Source organism: Capricornis sumatraensis, chromosome 9 (assembly GCF_032405125.1).
Source record: "Capricornis sumatraensis isolate serow.1 chromosome 9, serow.2, whole genome shotgun sequence".
Lineage (NCBI taxonomy): Eukaryota > Metazoa > Chordata > Mammalia > Artiodactyla > Bovidae > Capricornis > Capricornis sumatraensis.
The window spans coordinates 43163858-43175816 of NC_091077.1; the positions used below are offsets into that span (position 1 = coordinate 43163858).

At 58.7% G+C, this 11959-nt stretch overlaps 1 protein-coding gene across 1 annotated transcript; it reads left to right on the top strand.

Moving 5' to 3' along the window:
• Positions 1 to 2831: 2831 nt before the first annotated feature.
• On the top strand, positions 2832 to 11955 carry GRIN3B (glutamate ionotropic receptor NMDA type subunit 3B). The gene is made up of 9 exons (XM_068981075.1): positions 2832 to 3257; positions 5004 to 5596; positions 6068 to 7100; positions 9886 to 10031; positions 10116 to 10231; positions 10334 to 10485; positions 11085 to 11249; positions 11342 to 11400; positions 11535 to 11955. The coding sequence occupies exons 1-9, from the start codon at positions 2832 to 2834 to the stop codon at positions 11953 to 11955; spliced, it is 3111 nt and encodes a 1036-aa protein (XP_068837176.1).
• Positions 11956 to 11959: the final 4 nt, after the last annotated feature.

Consider the following 11959-nt stretch of genomic DNA (forward strand, 5'->3'; position numbering starts at 1 on the left):
CTGAGATTCCCACGTGGCCTCAGACAAGCCACCCTCGCCCTGAGACTTTGTATTGTCACTCAAAGGAAACATGTACCTCCTTGGTTCGTGAGGAGTCTTCAGGTGCCAGTGTGCATCTGTGTGGGTGCCCAGCACAGTCAGTACTCCTGTTGCTTGTCTGAGAATCTGTAGAAATCCAACCTAACCCTGAATCCTGGGCCATGACTGCCAGAAGGGGAGGTGCAGACTGCATCTGACATTCTCAGGTGACTGGCTGAGTTGATGGAAACCCTTCCTGACCAGGACAGCTGTTATTTAAAAAACAAGTGTCAGGATGTGGTGAAGGTGTCTTCTGAGCACTTGTGCATCATTGGTGAGAAAGTGAAAGGGTACAGCTACCCTGGCAAATAGGAGAGTCATCAAAAAGTTAAGCGTGGAATCACCATGTGTCCCAGCAATCCCACTACAGGTACCTTGCCCACAGAAATGAAAGCAGGAGGCCCAAAGAGATGTTTACACATGTGTGTTCACATCAGTGTGATTCACAGCAGCCAAAGAGTGGAGACAACCAAATTGTCTAAAGATGATGGATGAGCAAGTGGTTCTTTTGCATGGTGGAATATTACTCAGCCTTTAAAAAGAGATTCTGACACGTGCCACAACCTGGTTGGACCTTGAGGATGGACATAATGCTTAGTGAAATAAACCAGACCCAGAAGGAGGGACTGTCTGATCCCACTCACAGGAGGTCCCTAAAGGAGTCAGATCCACAGAGAAAGTAGGTGGTGGGGCCAGGGGCTGGGGGAGGGGTTGGGGAGTGTTTCATGGGGACAGTTTCTGTTTGGAAAGATGAGAAAGTTCTGGAGATAACGGTGGGGCTAGTTGCACAACAATGTGAATGTGCTTAATGGCATGAGCTGTAGACTCTAGAAATGGTTGAAATGGTGAATTTTGCATTATATATATTTTACCACATTTAAGGAAAAAACCTCGTCTGTCTTTGTTTGATGTGAACTACTATCAATGCCCTGTAAAGCTGGGAGCTGAGGTGCAGAGGCCAGGCGCCCACCGCAGGTCAACCAGATGGGGGCAGTCCCAGTTTCCATCAGGGCCCTTCTTCACTGGCCCAGGAGATGGGGAGATAGTGGCCAAGTGGGCCTGGGGGGAGGGGAGATGTGGGGGCTCCCGGGGCTGCCCCCATATGAGTCCCAGGAAGGCCTGAAGAGCTGCCTGGTGTGTGCCTGCTTCCTGGAATCATCCCTAGCAATGTCTATTGAATGACTGCGCTGAGGGCTATGTTAGAGTGAGGAAGTGTCCCTCCCCAGGCTGGGTCCCTATTTTGGAGGACTCATGCTGGTAAAGGCATCTTCTCCCCATGGTGGAATAATGTCCTGGTGGTCCCTGAGGGCCCTTTTCAACTTAGCACCTTACCCAGAAGAATGGGGTGGGGGAGGCCTCCCTGGTATGACTGTCCTTGTCCTGGGATGCCTGGCCAGGTGGCTGGATGAGGTGGCCTTGTCACCTGGAAGCCAGTCAGCCATCCAGCCCTCATTAGTCATCTCAAAATTCAATCTATGCTGCTGGCATTTTTATTCATCTAATGGAGTTTGTTCCCGTGCCTCTCGAACACTGGCTCCAAAAGGAGATTTTGTGTGTGTGTGTGAAAAAAATAACTGAGTGTAGACTCATCCATTAGAGCTGGAATGATCTGGACAGATCTGCTGCCCTGTGCCCTGCAGAGCCTTGCCCTCCTGTAGAGGCTTTCTCTACTTGCCCACCTGGGATGGGAGTGGGAGGAGTCCGTGCACTGCGCCGCTGGGGCCCTTGCTTGACCCGTGCTCACTGAGCATCTGCTGCATGCCAGGGGCTGTTTCTCATGGAGAGGCACAGAGAATGTAGGAGGCTGAGGGATTGGTAGGTGGCGGGGAGCTATGGAAGGTTCTAGAGCAGTGGGGAGTCATGTAATCAAGTGTCCTTGTCCAAACAGTTGCTCAAGCAGAGTGCCTACTCTGTGCAAGCACTGGAGACACAGCATTAAACAAGCCAGGCTCACCCCTGTCTCCCAGAGTTGCCCACTAAATACAGTAAATAAAGCAGCAAAAAGATGACAAGTGTGTGATGGAGTTAATGTAGGCAGGGGTGATGGGGTGTGTTCTGCATCTTTCAGGGAAATTTTTCAAGCAGGGGCATTTGGCATTGGGTCTTCAAGGGTGAAGAAGAGTTGTCTGGGTCAAGTTTCCTGCCCACAGTTGGAGGGCATGAGATCTGCCCTATAGGTTCCCATCAGACAGGTCTGCTTCAGTTTCCCCAGCTGCCCACGATGGTAGAGCACACCCAGGGGGGTTGGTCTGGGTAGACACTGCTTCCTGGGGGAGGGAACAGTGCTGCTGTGTGACTATGGAGGCAAACTGACCCCTTCTGGGCCTTAGTTTCCCTGTCTTATCAATGAGAAATATTTCCAGGCTGGAGGAGGGGGATGAAGGATCCAGGGGTGAGTGTGGGGACCAATTTTGATGCAAAATCCCTCCCTGCTGCTAACCTCAGCTTTCTCATCTGTAGAGTGGGCACAGAGCCAGGGATAGCGGTGGTTAGACCCCACCCCAACCCCCGCCTGTTGAGATCATTTGAGCCTCAGTTTCTCCCCCTGCGTCGTGGATCCGATTCCTCCCAAGTGGCTTCCCTAGCACTGAGGGACCAGGAGGGGAGAGGGCGGGTGAAGGCGGGTGGACTCCAGCAGGGAGGGAGGAGCCGGCCCGGCAGGGGCGGAGAGGGTGCGGCGTGGGCGCGCGAGATCCTGCCTCCCGGGATGCCATCCCCGGCTCCGCCCCGTGGAACCCGCCGGCAACTTTGGGATGGAGTTTGTGACGGCGCTGTGGCTCGGCCTGGCGCTGGTGCTGGGGCCGGGGCCCGCCGGGGGCCACCCGCACCCGTGCGGCGTCCTGGCGCGCCTGGGGGGCTCGGTGCGCCTGGGCGCCCTCCTGCCCCGCGCGCCCGCCGCCCGCGCCCGCGCCCGCGCCGCCCTAGCCCGGGCCTCCCTGGCGCCGCGGCTGCCCCACAACCTGAGCCTGGAGCTGGTAGCCGCCGCTACCCCCGCCCGCGACCCCGCCTCGCTAGCCCGCGGTCTGTGCCAGGTGTTGACGGCACCGGGAGTGGCGGCCCTGATCGCCTTCCCCGAGACGCGACCCGAGCTGCTGCAGCTGCACTTCCTGGCGTCCGCCACCGAGACCCCCGTGCTCAGTGTGCTGCGGCGGCAAGCGCGCGCGCCCCTTGGCTCCCCGGTACGCGCGGGGATCCGGGGCCGGATGGGAGAGGCCCCGGGAAGCTCCTGGGGCTTGGGGTCCGGGGGTCTGGAGACAGTCCTTGGGACGCACGGGACTCGGACTTCTGGACCGTAGATGGGCGGAGACTCGGAGTCGGATGACAGAGGCCCTGGATCCCTGGACCACGGATGTCCCCGGGGCTCAGGGACCCGGAATGGGAGACGGGAGCCCCAGGAGGCAGGGACCTAGAGCCACGGACCTGAGGCTCGGGACCCCGCGGGACGCCTCTGGACTCCAGACGGCGGATCCCACAGGGAGCTTCCCTGGGCCTCGGAGGTGTAGACCCCCTGGGACCGAGACCCCCTTGTAGGGTCCGGGGGCGCCTTCGGATCCCCACCCGGCAGGATCGCAAGGCTGGGATGGGGAAACGGGTCTCCCTGCCCACTCTCCAGGGGCAAGTTTCAGAGCCTGAAGCTGGAGGCCTTTCTCCCATCAGCATCCTCCGATCCTCGAGGCATCCTCGAGGCTAGGCCACCCCCACCCACAACCTCCTTGACCCACAGCCTCCTCAGATCCCCAGACACCAAAACCCTTGTCTTCCGCAGCCACTCCTCGACCTTGGAGTTCATTGTCTTCTTATTTCCACCCCCAGACTGGAATTTGGGTCCGAATAAGTAGAGAATGGGAAAGAGGAGAGAGGGTGACTGGCAGGGCTCTGGGAACCCCGCGGTGCCCCAGGGAGAGACCCCTCCTCTCAGGACCAGCTGGGAGGGGCCCAACGCCTGGATGTGGGGTCTGGCAGGGGGCCTCCCAACCCACCTTGAAGCCCCCTCCAGGTCTTCCTTCTTCTGAAGGCGGGGAGACCCTGATCCTAGAGGAGGCCTGGGGTCTCTTTAACCCACCTCCACTTCGTTCCTGCCCCCTCCCAGTGGGAGAGATGCAGGACCCAAATCCAGGCCTGTGGGGCCCTCTGCAGCCAGATCCAGGAACTGCACCCCTGCAGTTGGACCTATCAGGCTTTGGGGAGATAATGGCTTGCCCCCTCTTCCCCTTTCCCCCTCCTCGCCCACGCCAGGGACTGAGCAGTAGTCTCCAGCCTTTCTCCCGGCATTCAGCACCCTGTCCCCACCCAGACAACATCCTGCCTACCCGAGGTGTCTGGTAAAGTTCTCATCCCACACTGAAAGCAAATCCAGGAGAACTTTTGGGGTGCCCCAGGCACAAAGTGGGGCCCTTCAGTGCCTGGTTGGCCTGGGTAAGTCTGAATAGAGAGGGGGTATGGAGCTAGGTTTTGAAGGATGTGTAGGAGTTGGCTGACCTAGATGAGGAAAGGTCTTCCAGCTGGGGAATCCAAAAACTCTGAGTGACTGGAGTCAAAAGAGCAGGACTTGCAGGTCAAGGCAGGGCCAGGCTTTGTGCTGATGGCAATGGGGAGCCACAGAGGGGTACAGAGCAGGGGCTGGGCTGGGAGGAGGTAGACTCAAGGTCCTTTGAGTAGCTAGCAGCAGCCAGGGGACTCAGCCTGTAGCACCTGTCAGGAGCAGGTGCTGTGAGCACGCCTGGCACTCCTGGGGGCACTAGCAGAGGGGGAGGGAAGGGGGGAAGGCCCCGGTCCCCTCAGCCATACTCCTGGGCTGCAATGAGGCCCACTCCCTACATCAGCGCAAGGTGATGTGTGTTTATTGGACATGTACAGATGGGGGTGGGAAGAGTGTGGTGGGACTGTGAGGTCGCCAGCCCTAACTTGACCAACCCCTCTGCCAGAACCCGTTCCACCTGCAGCTGGACTGGGCCAGCCCCCTTGAGACACTGCTGGATGTGCTGGTATCCGTGCTGCGGGCTCACACCTGGGAGGACGTCGGCCTGGTGCTCTGCCGTGTACGTGACCCCGGCAGCCTGGTGGTCTTGTGGACAAGCCGGGCGGGCCGGGCCCCGAAGCTTGTGCTGGACCTGAGCCGGCTGGAGCTGGGCGATGCAGGGCTGAGCGCACGCCTGGCACTCCTGAGGGCACCAGCCGGAGGGAAGGCCCTGGTCACCGCAGCCATACTCCTGGGCTGCGATGTGGCCCGCTCCCAACAGGTGCTGCAGGCTGCACCCCCCGGTCCCCGCTGGCTGCTGGGCACGCCGCTGCCCCCTGAGGCCCTGCCCACTGAGGGCCTGCCACCCGGAGTGCTGGCGCTGGGCGAGGTGGCCCGGCCCCCGCTGGAGGCTGCCATCCAGGATGTGGTGGAACTAGTGGCCCGTGCGCTGGACAGTGCTGCCCGCGTGCAGCCAGAGCGTGCCCTGCTTCCCGCCACAGTCAACTGCAGTGACCTACCGCCACCAGAGCTCGAGTCTTCGGGCCGCCTCTTGGCACGGTGAGCAGGGCCCCGGCTGCAGGAAGCCACCTCTGCCAGTGGGCCATGACAGGTGACAAGATCGAGTGTTTGCTGTGTGCCAGATGCTGTGTCCATCTTGCATGAAAGCAGAACCTAAGAAGGGGATTCTGCAGGGCTGGGGTGGGGGCTTTGGGAGAAGAGGGAAGGGAGGATAAAGAATGAATGAGACTGCTGAAATGAATCACCTTCTGATCGCCAGGGCCCTCGAGGGGGACAGCGCTCAGAAACCAGAAGGCCCCACCTGGGCCTCTGAACTGGGCAGCAGCCCTTGGCTCAGGGCTGGGACATTGCCCCAGTCCCCAGGGCGCGGGTATCCTGCTTGGAAGGGTTGGTGGAATGTGGGGCTCAATAGAGCCTCCAGTGGCCCCGAGTGTGTCTGAGCCGCAAGGCCACGGGTCTCACCTCGGGGGAGGGATCCCTCTGCCCTGATGCCATCCCCACCCCCACCAGGTTCCTGGCCAACACATCCTTCTGGGGCCACACAGGGCCGGTGTGGGTAACCAGCTCCTCGCAGGTGCACATCTCCCGCCGCTTCTGCCTGTGGAGCCTCCGCCAGGACCTGAGGGGCGCCCCGGCCTGGGCCACGCTGGGTCACTGGCGGGATGGGCGGCTGGAGTTGGAGGCGTGGGGTGCGGCCGAGCAGCCCCCACCCCTGCCCGGAGCCCAGGCACGGCCCAAGCTGAGGGTGGTGACGCTGGTGGAGCATCCGTTTGTGTTTGCTCGCCAGCCAGACGAAGATGGGCGGTGCCCAGCAGGGCAACTGTGCCTGGCCCCTGGCACCAACGATTCGGCCACTCTGGACGCACTCTTTGCCGCGTTGGCCGATGGCTCGGCGCCCCGCGCGCTGCGCAGGTGCTGCTACGGCTACTGCATCGACCTGCTGGAGCGCCTGGCGGAGGACACACCCTTCGACTTTGAGCTCTACATTGTGGGCGATGGCAAGTACGGCGCGCTGCGCGACGGCCGCTGGACTGGCCTGGTGGGCGACCTGCTGGCCGGGCGGGCGCACATGGCCGTCACCAGCTTCAGCATCAATTCAGCCCGCTCACAGGTGGTGGACTTCACTAGCCCTTTCTTCTCCACCAGCCTGGGCATCATGGTGCGTGCACGCGACACGGCGTCGCCCATTGGTGCCTTCATGTGGCCGCTGCACTGGTCCATGTGGCTGGGCGTCTTCACTGCGCTGCACCTGACTGCACTCTTCCTCACTCTCTACGAGTGGCGCAGCCCCTTCGGCCTAACGCCCCGCGGCCGCAACCGGGACACCGTGTTCTCCTACTCCTCCGCCCTCAACCTCTGCTATGCCATCCTCTTTGGACGCACGGTATCCAGCAAGACGCCCAAGTGCCCAACGGGCCGCCTCCTCATGAACCTGTGGGCCATCTTCTGCCTGCTCGTGCTGTCCAGCTACACGGCCAACCTGGCTGCCGTCATGGTCGGGGACAAGACTTTCGAGGAGCTGTCTGGGATCCACGACCCCAAGGTGGGCAACTGCAGGGGGTTTATGGTCAGAGCTGAGAAGTCTAATACCCCCACCTCTATCCTCACCCCAGAGAGGGCAGCTGTTCCTTCTCTCAAACTCATACTGAGCCCAGCCCCAAGCCGGGACAACACAGGCAAGGGTGCTGGTGAGAACGGAAAGAGAAGCAAAAAGGATGGTGTGTGAGATGGTGGTAAAGTTCCAGGCAGGGCAGGGACATCCATGGTAGTCCAGTGGCTAAGACTCCGTGCTCCCAATGCAGGGGGCCTGGGTTCCATCGGTGGTTGGGGAACTAGATCTCATATGCCTCAACTAAGATCCAGCGCAGCCCCCCAAAAAAGGCCCATGGAGGAAAATTAGAGTTGGGGACGCAGGGCACAATGGAGAGGAAGATTTCTCCGGTGGGGGTCAGGAATGCCTCCGAGAGGCATGACACCTGAGGTGCTTGGTATCAGGGAGGAATGTGGTAAGCAGTGGCAACCGGTGCAAAGGCCTTGGGGCAGGACTGTGCTTGATGTATTGGAGGAGCAGCGAGGAAGCCTTGTGTCTGGAGCAGAGGGGTTGAGGAGGGTAGAGGGAGGAGGGGAGGGCAGGAAGAGGACAGGGCAGGGCCTGCAGGTGTGGGAGGATGTGGCCGTTGAAAACAGCTTGGCTTAGAATTTTCACTGGGAGTCCTAGAGGACTGTGGGCAGAGCAGGGCATGCCCTGGCCTACGTATTTTTCTTTTAATGAAAAAATTTTAATATTCTGGAACAAGAATAACCATGAATGAAACCATTGCCCAGCTCTAAAATAACTGTTGGCCAGTTTCATTCACGCACCAACCCCAGTCACTGAATTATCCTAAAGCAAGACCCAGGCCTCCTGTCATTTCATTATGAATATTTGGGAAATTTAAACATCAGGGACCCATTTTCTCAGTTGTCTTCCCCTAACCCTGCGACAGTTTGTTTGAATCTGGATCCAAAATGCACAGACATCGAGGATGGCAGAAACCTCTTAGTTATCAAATCAAACTTAGATCCACTCACTGGTGAGCAGTGAAACCATTCTATTGACGGGGTCATAGCGAAGGAAACCACAGGGTTTATCGCAGGTGACAAGCAAGGAGTCCAGGCAGCTAGTGCTTAAGACCTGAACTCCTAGGTGGCCCTCAGGGAAAAGTGGTTTTCATTTGTTTGTTTTTTAATATTGGGGAAAAGACTTTAAAGACAGGGTGAGGGAGGGGGTCTTCAGGGTGTGTGTGATCAGGTGGTGGACATTCTTCTGACTGGCTGGTGGTGAGGCACTCAGGAGTCAACATTATTAACCCTCTGGTTCTAATCAGCCTAGGGCCTCTGTGCTTATGGGCAGCATAGTTAACTTCTACCACCTGGGGGCAGGGGGAAACAGCTGAAAGGACCTGGCTCAGGATTTTTTTTTTTTTTTGGTCACACTGCATGGCATATGGGCTGTTAGTTCCCTGACCAGTGACTGAATCCATGTTCCTTGCAGTAGAAGTGCAGAATCTTACCACTGGACCACCGAGGATCCGCTGGCTCTCGATATTAGCTATAGCACCTGAGAAGAAATTAAAAGTCCTTTGTTTTAATGACTAAACTATTTTTGTCTTGACTCTTCCTTTGTTTCTGCATTTTGTCACTTCTTTATTCTTTGGAACTCAGGGAAGGCCTAGGAGCTATTTCCTATAGACAAAAGGCAGGCAGAGGACAAGGGGGTGGTCTGTCCTGAGAAGGGCCCAGAGGGTCATTTTGACACTCCTTTTTCACTAGTGATTTGTTCGTTGAAGTTGTTTTGTGTTTTGCCCCAGAGTACCTCCCAGTGTTTGGATCTGGCTGATTTTGTCTCTGAGTGGTGTTTAGCCTCTTCTGTCCACCCCCCATCCAGGGCTTCCCAGTTAGCGATAATGGTAAAGAACCCACCTGCCAATCCAGAAGACATATTAGGAGACATGGGTTTGATCCCTGGGTCAGGAAGATTCTCTGGAGGAGACAATGGCAATCCACTCCAGTATTCTTGCCTGAAGAATCCCATGAACAGAGGAGCGCGGCAGGCTATACAGTGGAAGCAACTTAGCACACATGCTGCCCGCCCAATCCACCACCACCCTAGTGTCCTCTGTAAACCATTTTAAGGAGATCTAGATGGGCCAGCCACTCTCCACATGTGGCTACTTTTTAAATTGATTTAATTGAAAGCATGCAACAGCCATTTGAGAACAGCACAGTTGTAGAGCGTTTTCTTCCACAGAAAATTCTGGACAGTCCTGCTTACCTCAGGTCCAGCTTTTTGGAGGTTCATACCCCACCAAGGAGGCCCCGGTCAGTGTGGCCTCAGTTCAGTTCAATTCAGTCGCTCAGTCCTGTCAGACTCTTTGCGACCCCATGGATTGCAGCACGACAGGCTTCCCAGTCCATCACCAACTCCTGGAGCTTGCTCAAACTCATGTTCATCGAGTTGGTGATGCCATCCAACCATCTCATCTTCTGTTGTCCCCTTCTCCTCCTGCCTTCAATTTTTCCCAGCATCAGGGTCTTTTCCAAGGAGTCAGTTCTTCGCATCAGGTGGCCAAAGTACTGGAGTTTCAGCTTCAGGCTATGTCCTTCCAATGAATATTCAGGACTGATTTCGTTTAGGACTGACTGGTTGGATCTCCTTGCTGTCCAAGGGACCCTCAACTCCAACACCACAGTTCAAAAGCATCAATTCTTCAGCGAAAGCGGGGCGTGAAGGGGGAGCGGGGGCAGGGGTCGAGGCCCTTCTGTGCTGATTGGGCGCTGGCCCGCAGCTGCACCACCCGTCTCAGGGGTTCCGTTTCGGCACGGTGTGGGAGAGCAGCGCCGAGGCCTACATCAAGAAAAGCTTCCCGGAGATGTACTCACACGTGCGGCGCCATAGCGCACCTACCACTCCCCATGGAGTCGCCATGCTCACGTGAGGGAGGCGCGCGGGGCGGGGCGCGGGGCGGGGCCACGCGGGCGGGCGGGGGTGCTCACCCTGCCCCCATGCCCTCCGCAGGAGCGATCCCCCCAAGCTCAACGCCTTCATCATGGACAAGTCCCTCCTGGACTATGAGGTGTCCATCGACTCCGACTGCAGGCTGCTGACCGTGGGCAAGCCCTTCGTCATTGAGGGTGAGGAGTCCACAGAACCAGTGATCTGCGGGCTCCAGGAGGGTTCCGCTCCTCTGGGTCTGCGTCCAGCCTGGTCCCAACCCAATGCCCGGCCTCCCCCAGGCTATGGTATCGGACTCCCCAGAAATTCACCGCTCACCTCCAACCTGTCCGAGTTCATCAGCCGCTACAAGTCCTCCGGCTTCATCGACTTACTGCATGACAAGTGGTACAAGATGGTGCCTTGTGGGAAGCGGGTCTTCGCGGTGACGGAGGTGCGGCAGGTCCCCGCACGTGGGGTGGGGGTCGGCGTGGGGGAGCCCCCGAACCTGCGTGGTCCTTCACCAGGGTAGGGAACCTCTGCTCATTCCCAAGACCAGTGTGTTTGCCTGCTTTTGTGCATTCTATTCATCCTACAAAACCCCAGCTCTAGTGCCCTCTTGTCCATGAAACCTCTGAAAATGTAGCCCCAAGCCCTTCTCTCTGGCCCAACCTCTGTCCCCACTCCCTTCCAAGGTCCGGGCTCCCCCGGGGTCTGCTATGACCTAGAGGGACTATGTGCCTGTTGCTGCTGCTGCTGCTGAGTCGCTTCAGTCATGTTCGACTCTGTGCAACCCCGTAGACGGCAGCCCACTAGGCTCCCCTGTCCCTGGGATTCTCCAGGCAAGAACACTGGAGTGGGTTGCCATTTCCTTCTCCAGTGCATGAAAGTGCAAAGTGAAAGTGAAGTCGCTCAGTCGTGTCCGAGTCTTAGCGACCCCATGGACTGCAGCCTACCAAGCTCCTCTGTCCGTGGGATTTTCCAGGCAAGAGTACTGGAGTGGGGTGCCATTGCCTTCTCCAATGGCACCCAACTCCAGCATCCTGCCCACAGACCCTGCAGATGGGCATCTACCACTTCTCCGGACTCTTCGTGCTGCTCTGCCTGGGTCTGGGTAGTGCTCTGCTCAGCTCCCTGGGTGAGCACGTCTTCTACCACCTGGCGCTGCCACGCATCCGAAGGGGCAACAAGCTGCAGTACTGGCTGCACACGAGTCAGGTGAGGAGCTGGCCAACCCAGGGGGTGGTGGGGCGGGAGGGGGGCTGGGGGAGGGTCCTGTCTTCCCACTGAGCCTAATTCTTGGCTCCTAGAGAATTCATCGCGCCCTCAACACAGAGCTGCCAGAGGGGCAGGAAGAGGCGGAGTCAAGGTAAGGGGCTTGGGGGGCGGTTCTACACCCCAGCAACACCCACACCTGCCCTCTGTCGCCTGGGTCCACACCTTCCACTGGCGGCCTCCTCAGGTAAAGGGCAGACGGGGACTGTGGGTAGGACGTGGCTGCCCAGCCCATCCATCCCCTAGGGGTCTCGAGGAGTCGCAGAACACACAGGCTACCCCCGCGGGCCCAGGGGGCTGGACACGGGCGCGCCCCGCCGCAGTGAGGGAGCATCGAGTGCGTTTCCTGCTGGACCATACTGTGGTCTCTGCCTCCCCCGACGCGGACGTCCCAGATTCGGATGCAGCTGGGGCCGCGCCACCTAAGGCCCCCGTCTGTTCCAATGGCCCGCCCGCCGAGCTTCGGTCTGGTGCCCCGCTTCACGGGGAGCTGGAGGAGCTGGAGCAGTGCATTGCAGGCGCGCAGGAGAGGCTCCGCCAGGCACTGCTGCGGCGCAGGGCGCTCCTGGCCCAGCTTGGGGACAGCACCTGTGAGCTGCCATGCACATGGCTCCTGGCCTGCGAGGAAGCACCGGAGGTGGCCTCCTGAAGTG

Excerpts from the sequence above, each read along its gene's own strand:
- GRIN3B (XM_068981075.1), top strand. The coding sequence starts at position 2,832 with ATGGAGTTTGTGACGGCGCTGTGGCTCGGCCTGGCGCTGGTGCTGGGG. Across the intron at positions 10,032-10,115 it reads CATGGAGTCGCCATGCTCAC|GAGCGATCCCCCCAAGCTCA; the intron begins GTGAGGGAGGCG and ends TGCCCTCCGCAG. Across the intron at positions 10,232-10,333 it reads CAAGCCCTTCGTCATTGAGG|GCTATGGTATCGGACTCCCC; the intron begins GTGAGGAGTCCA and ends GGCCTCCCCCAG.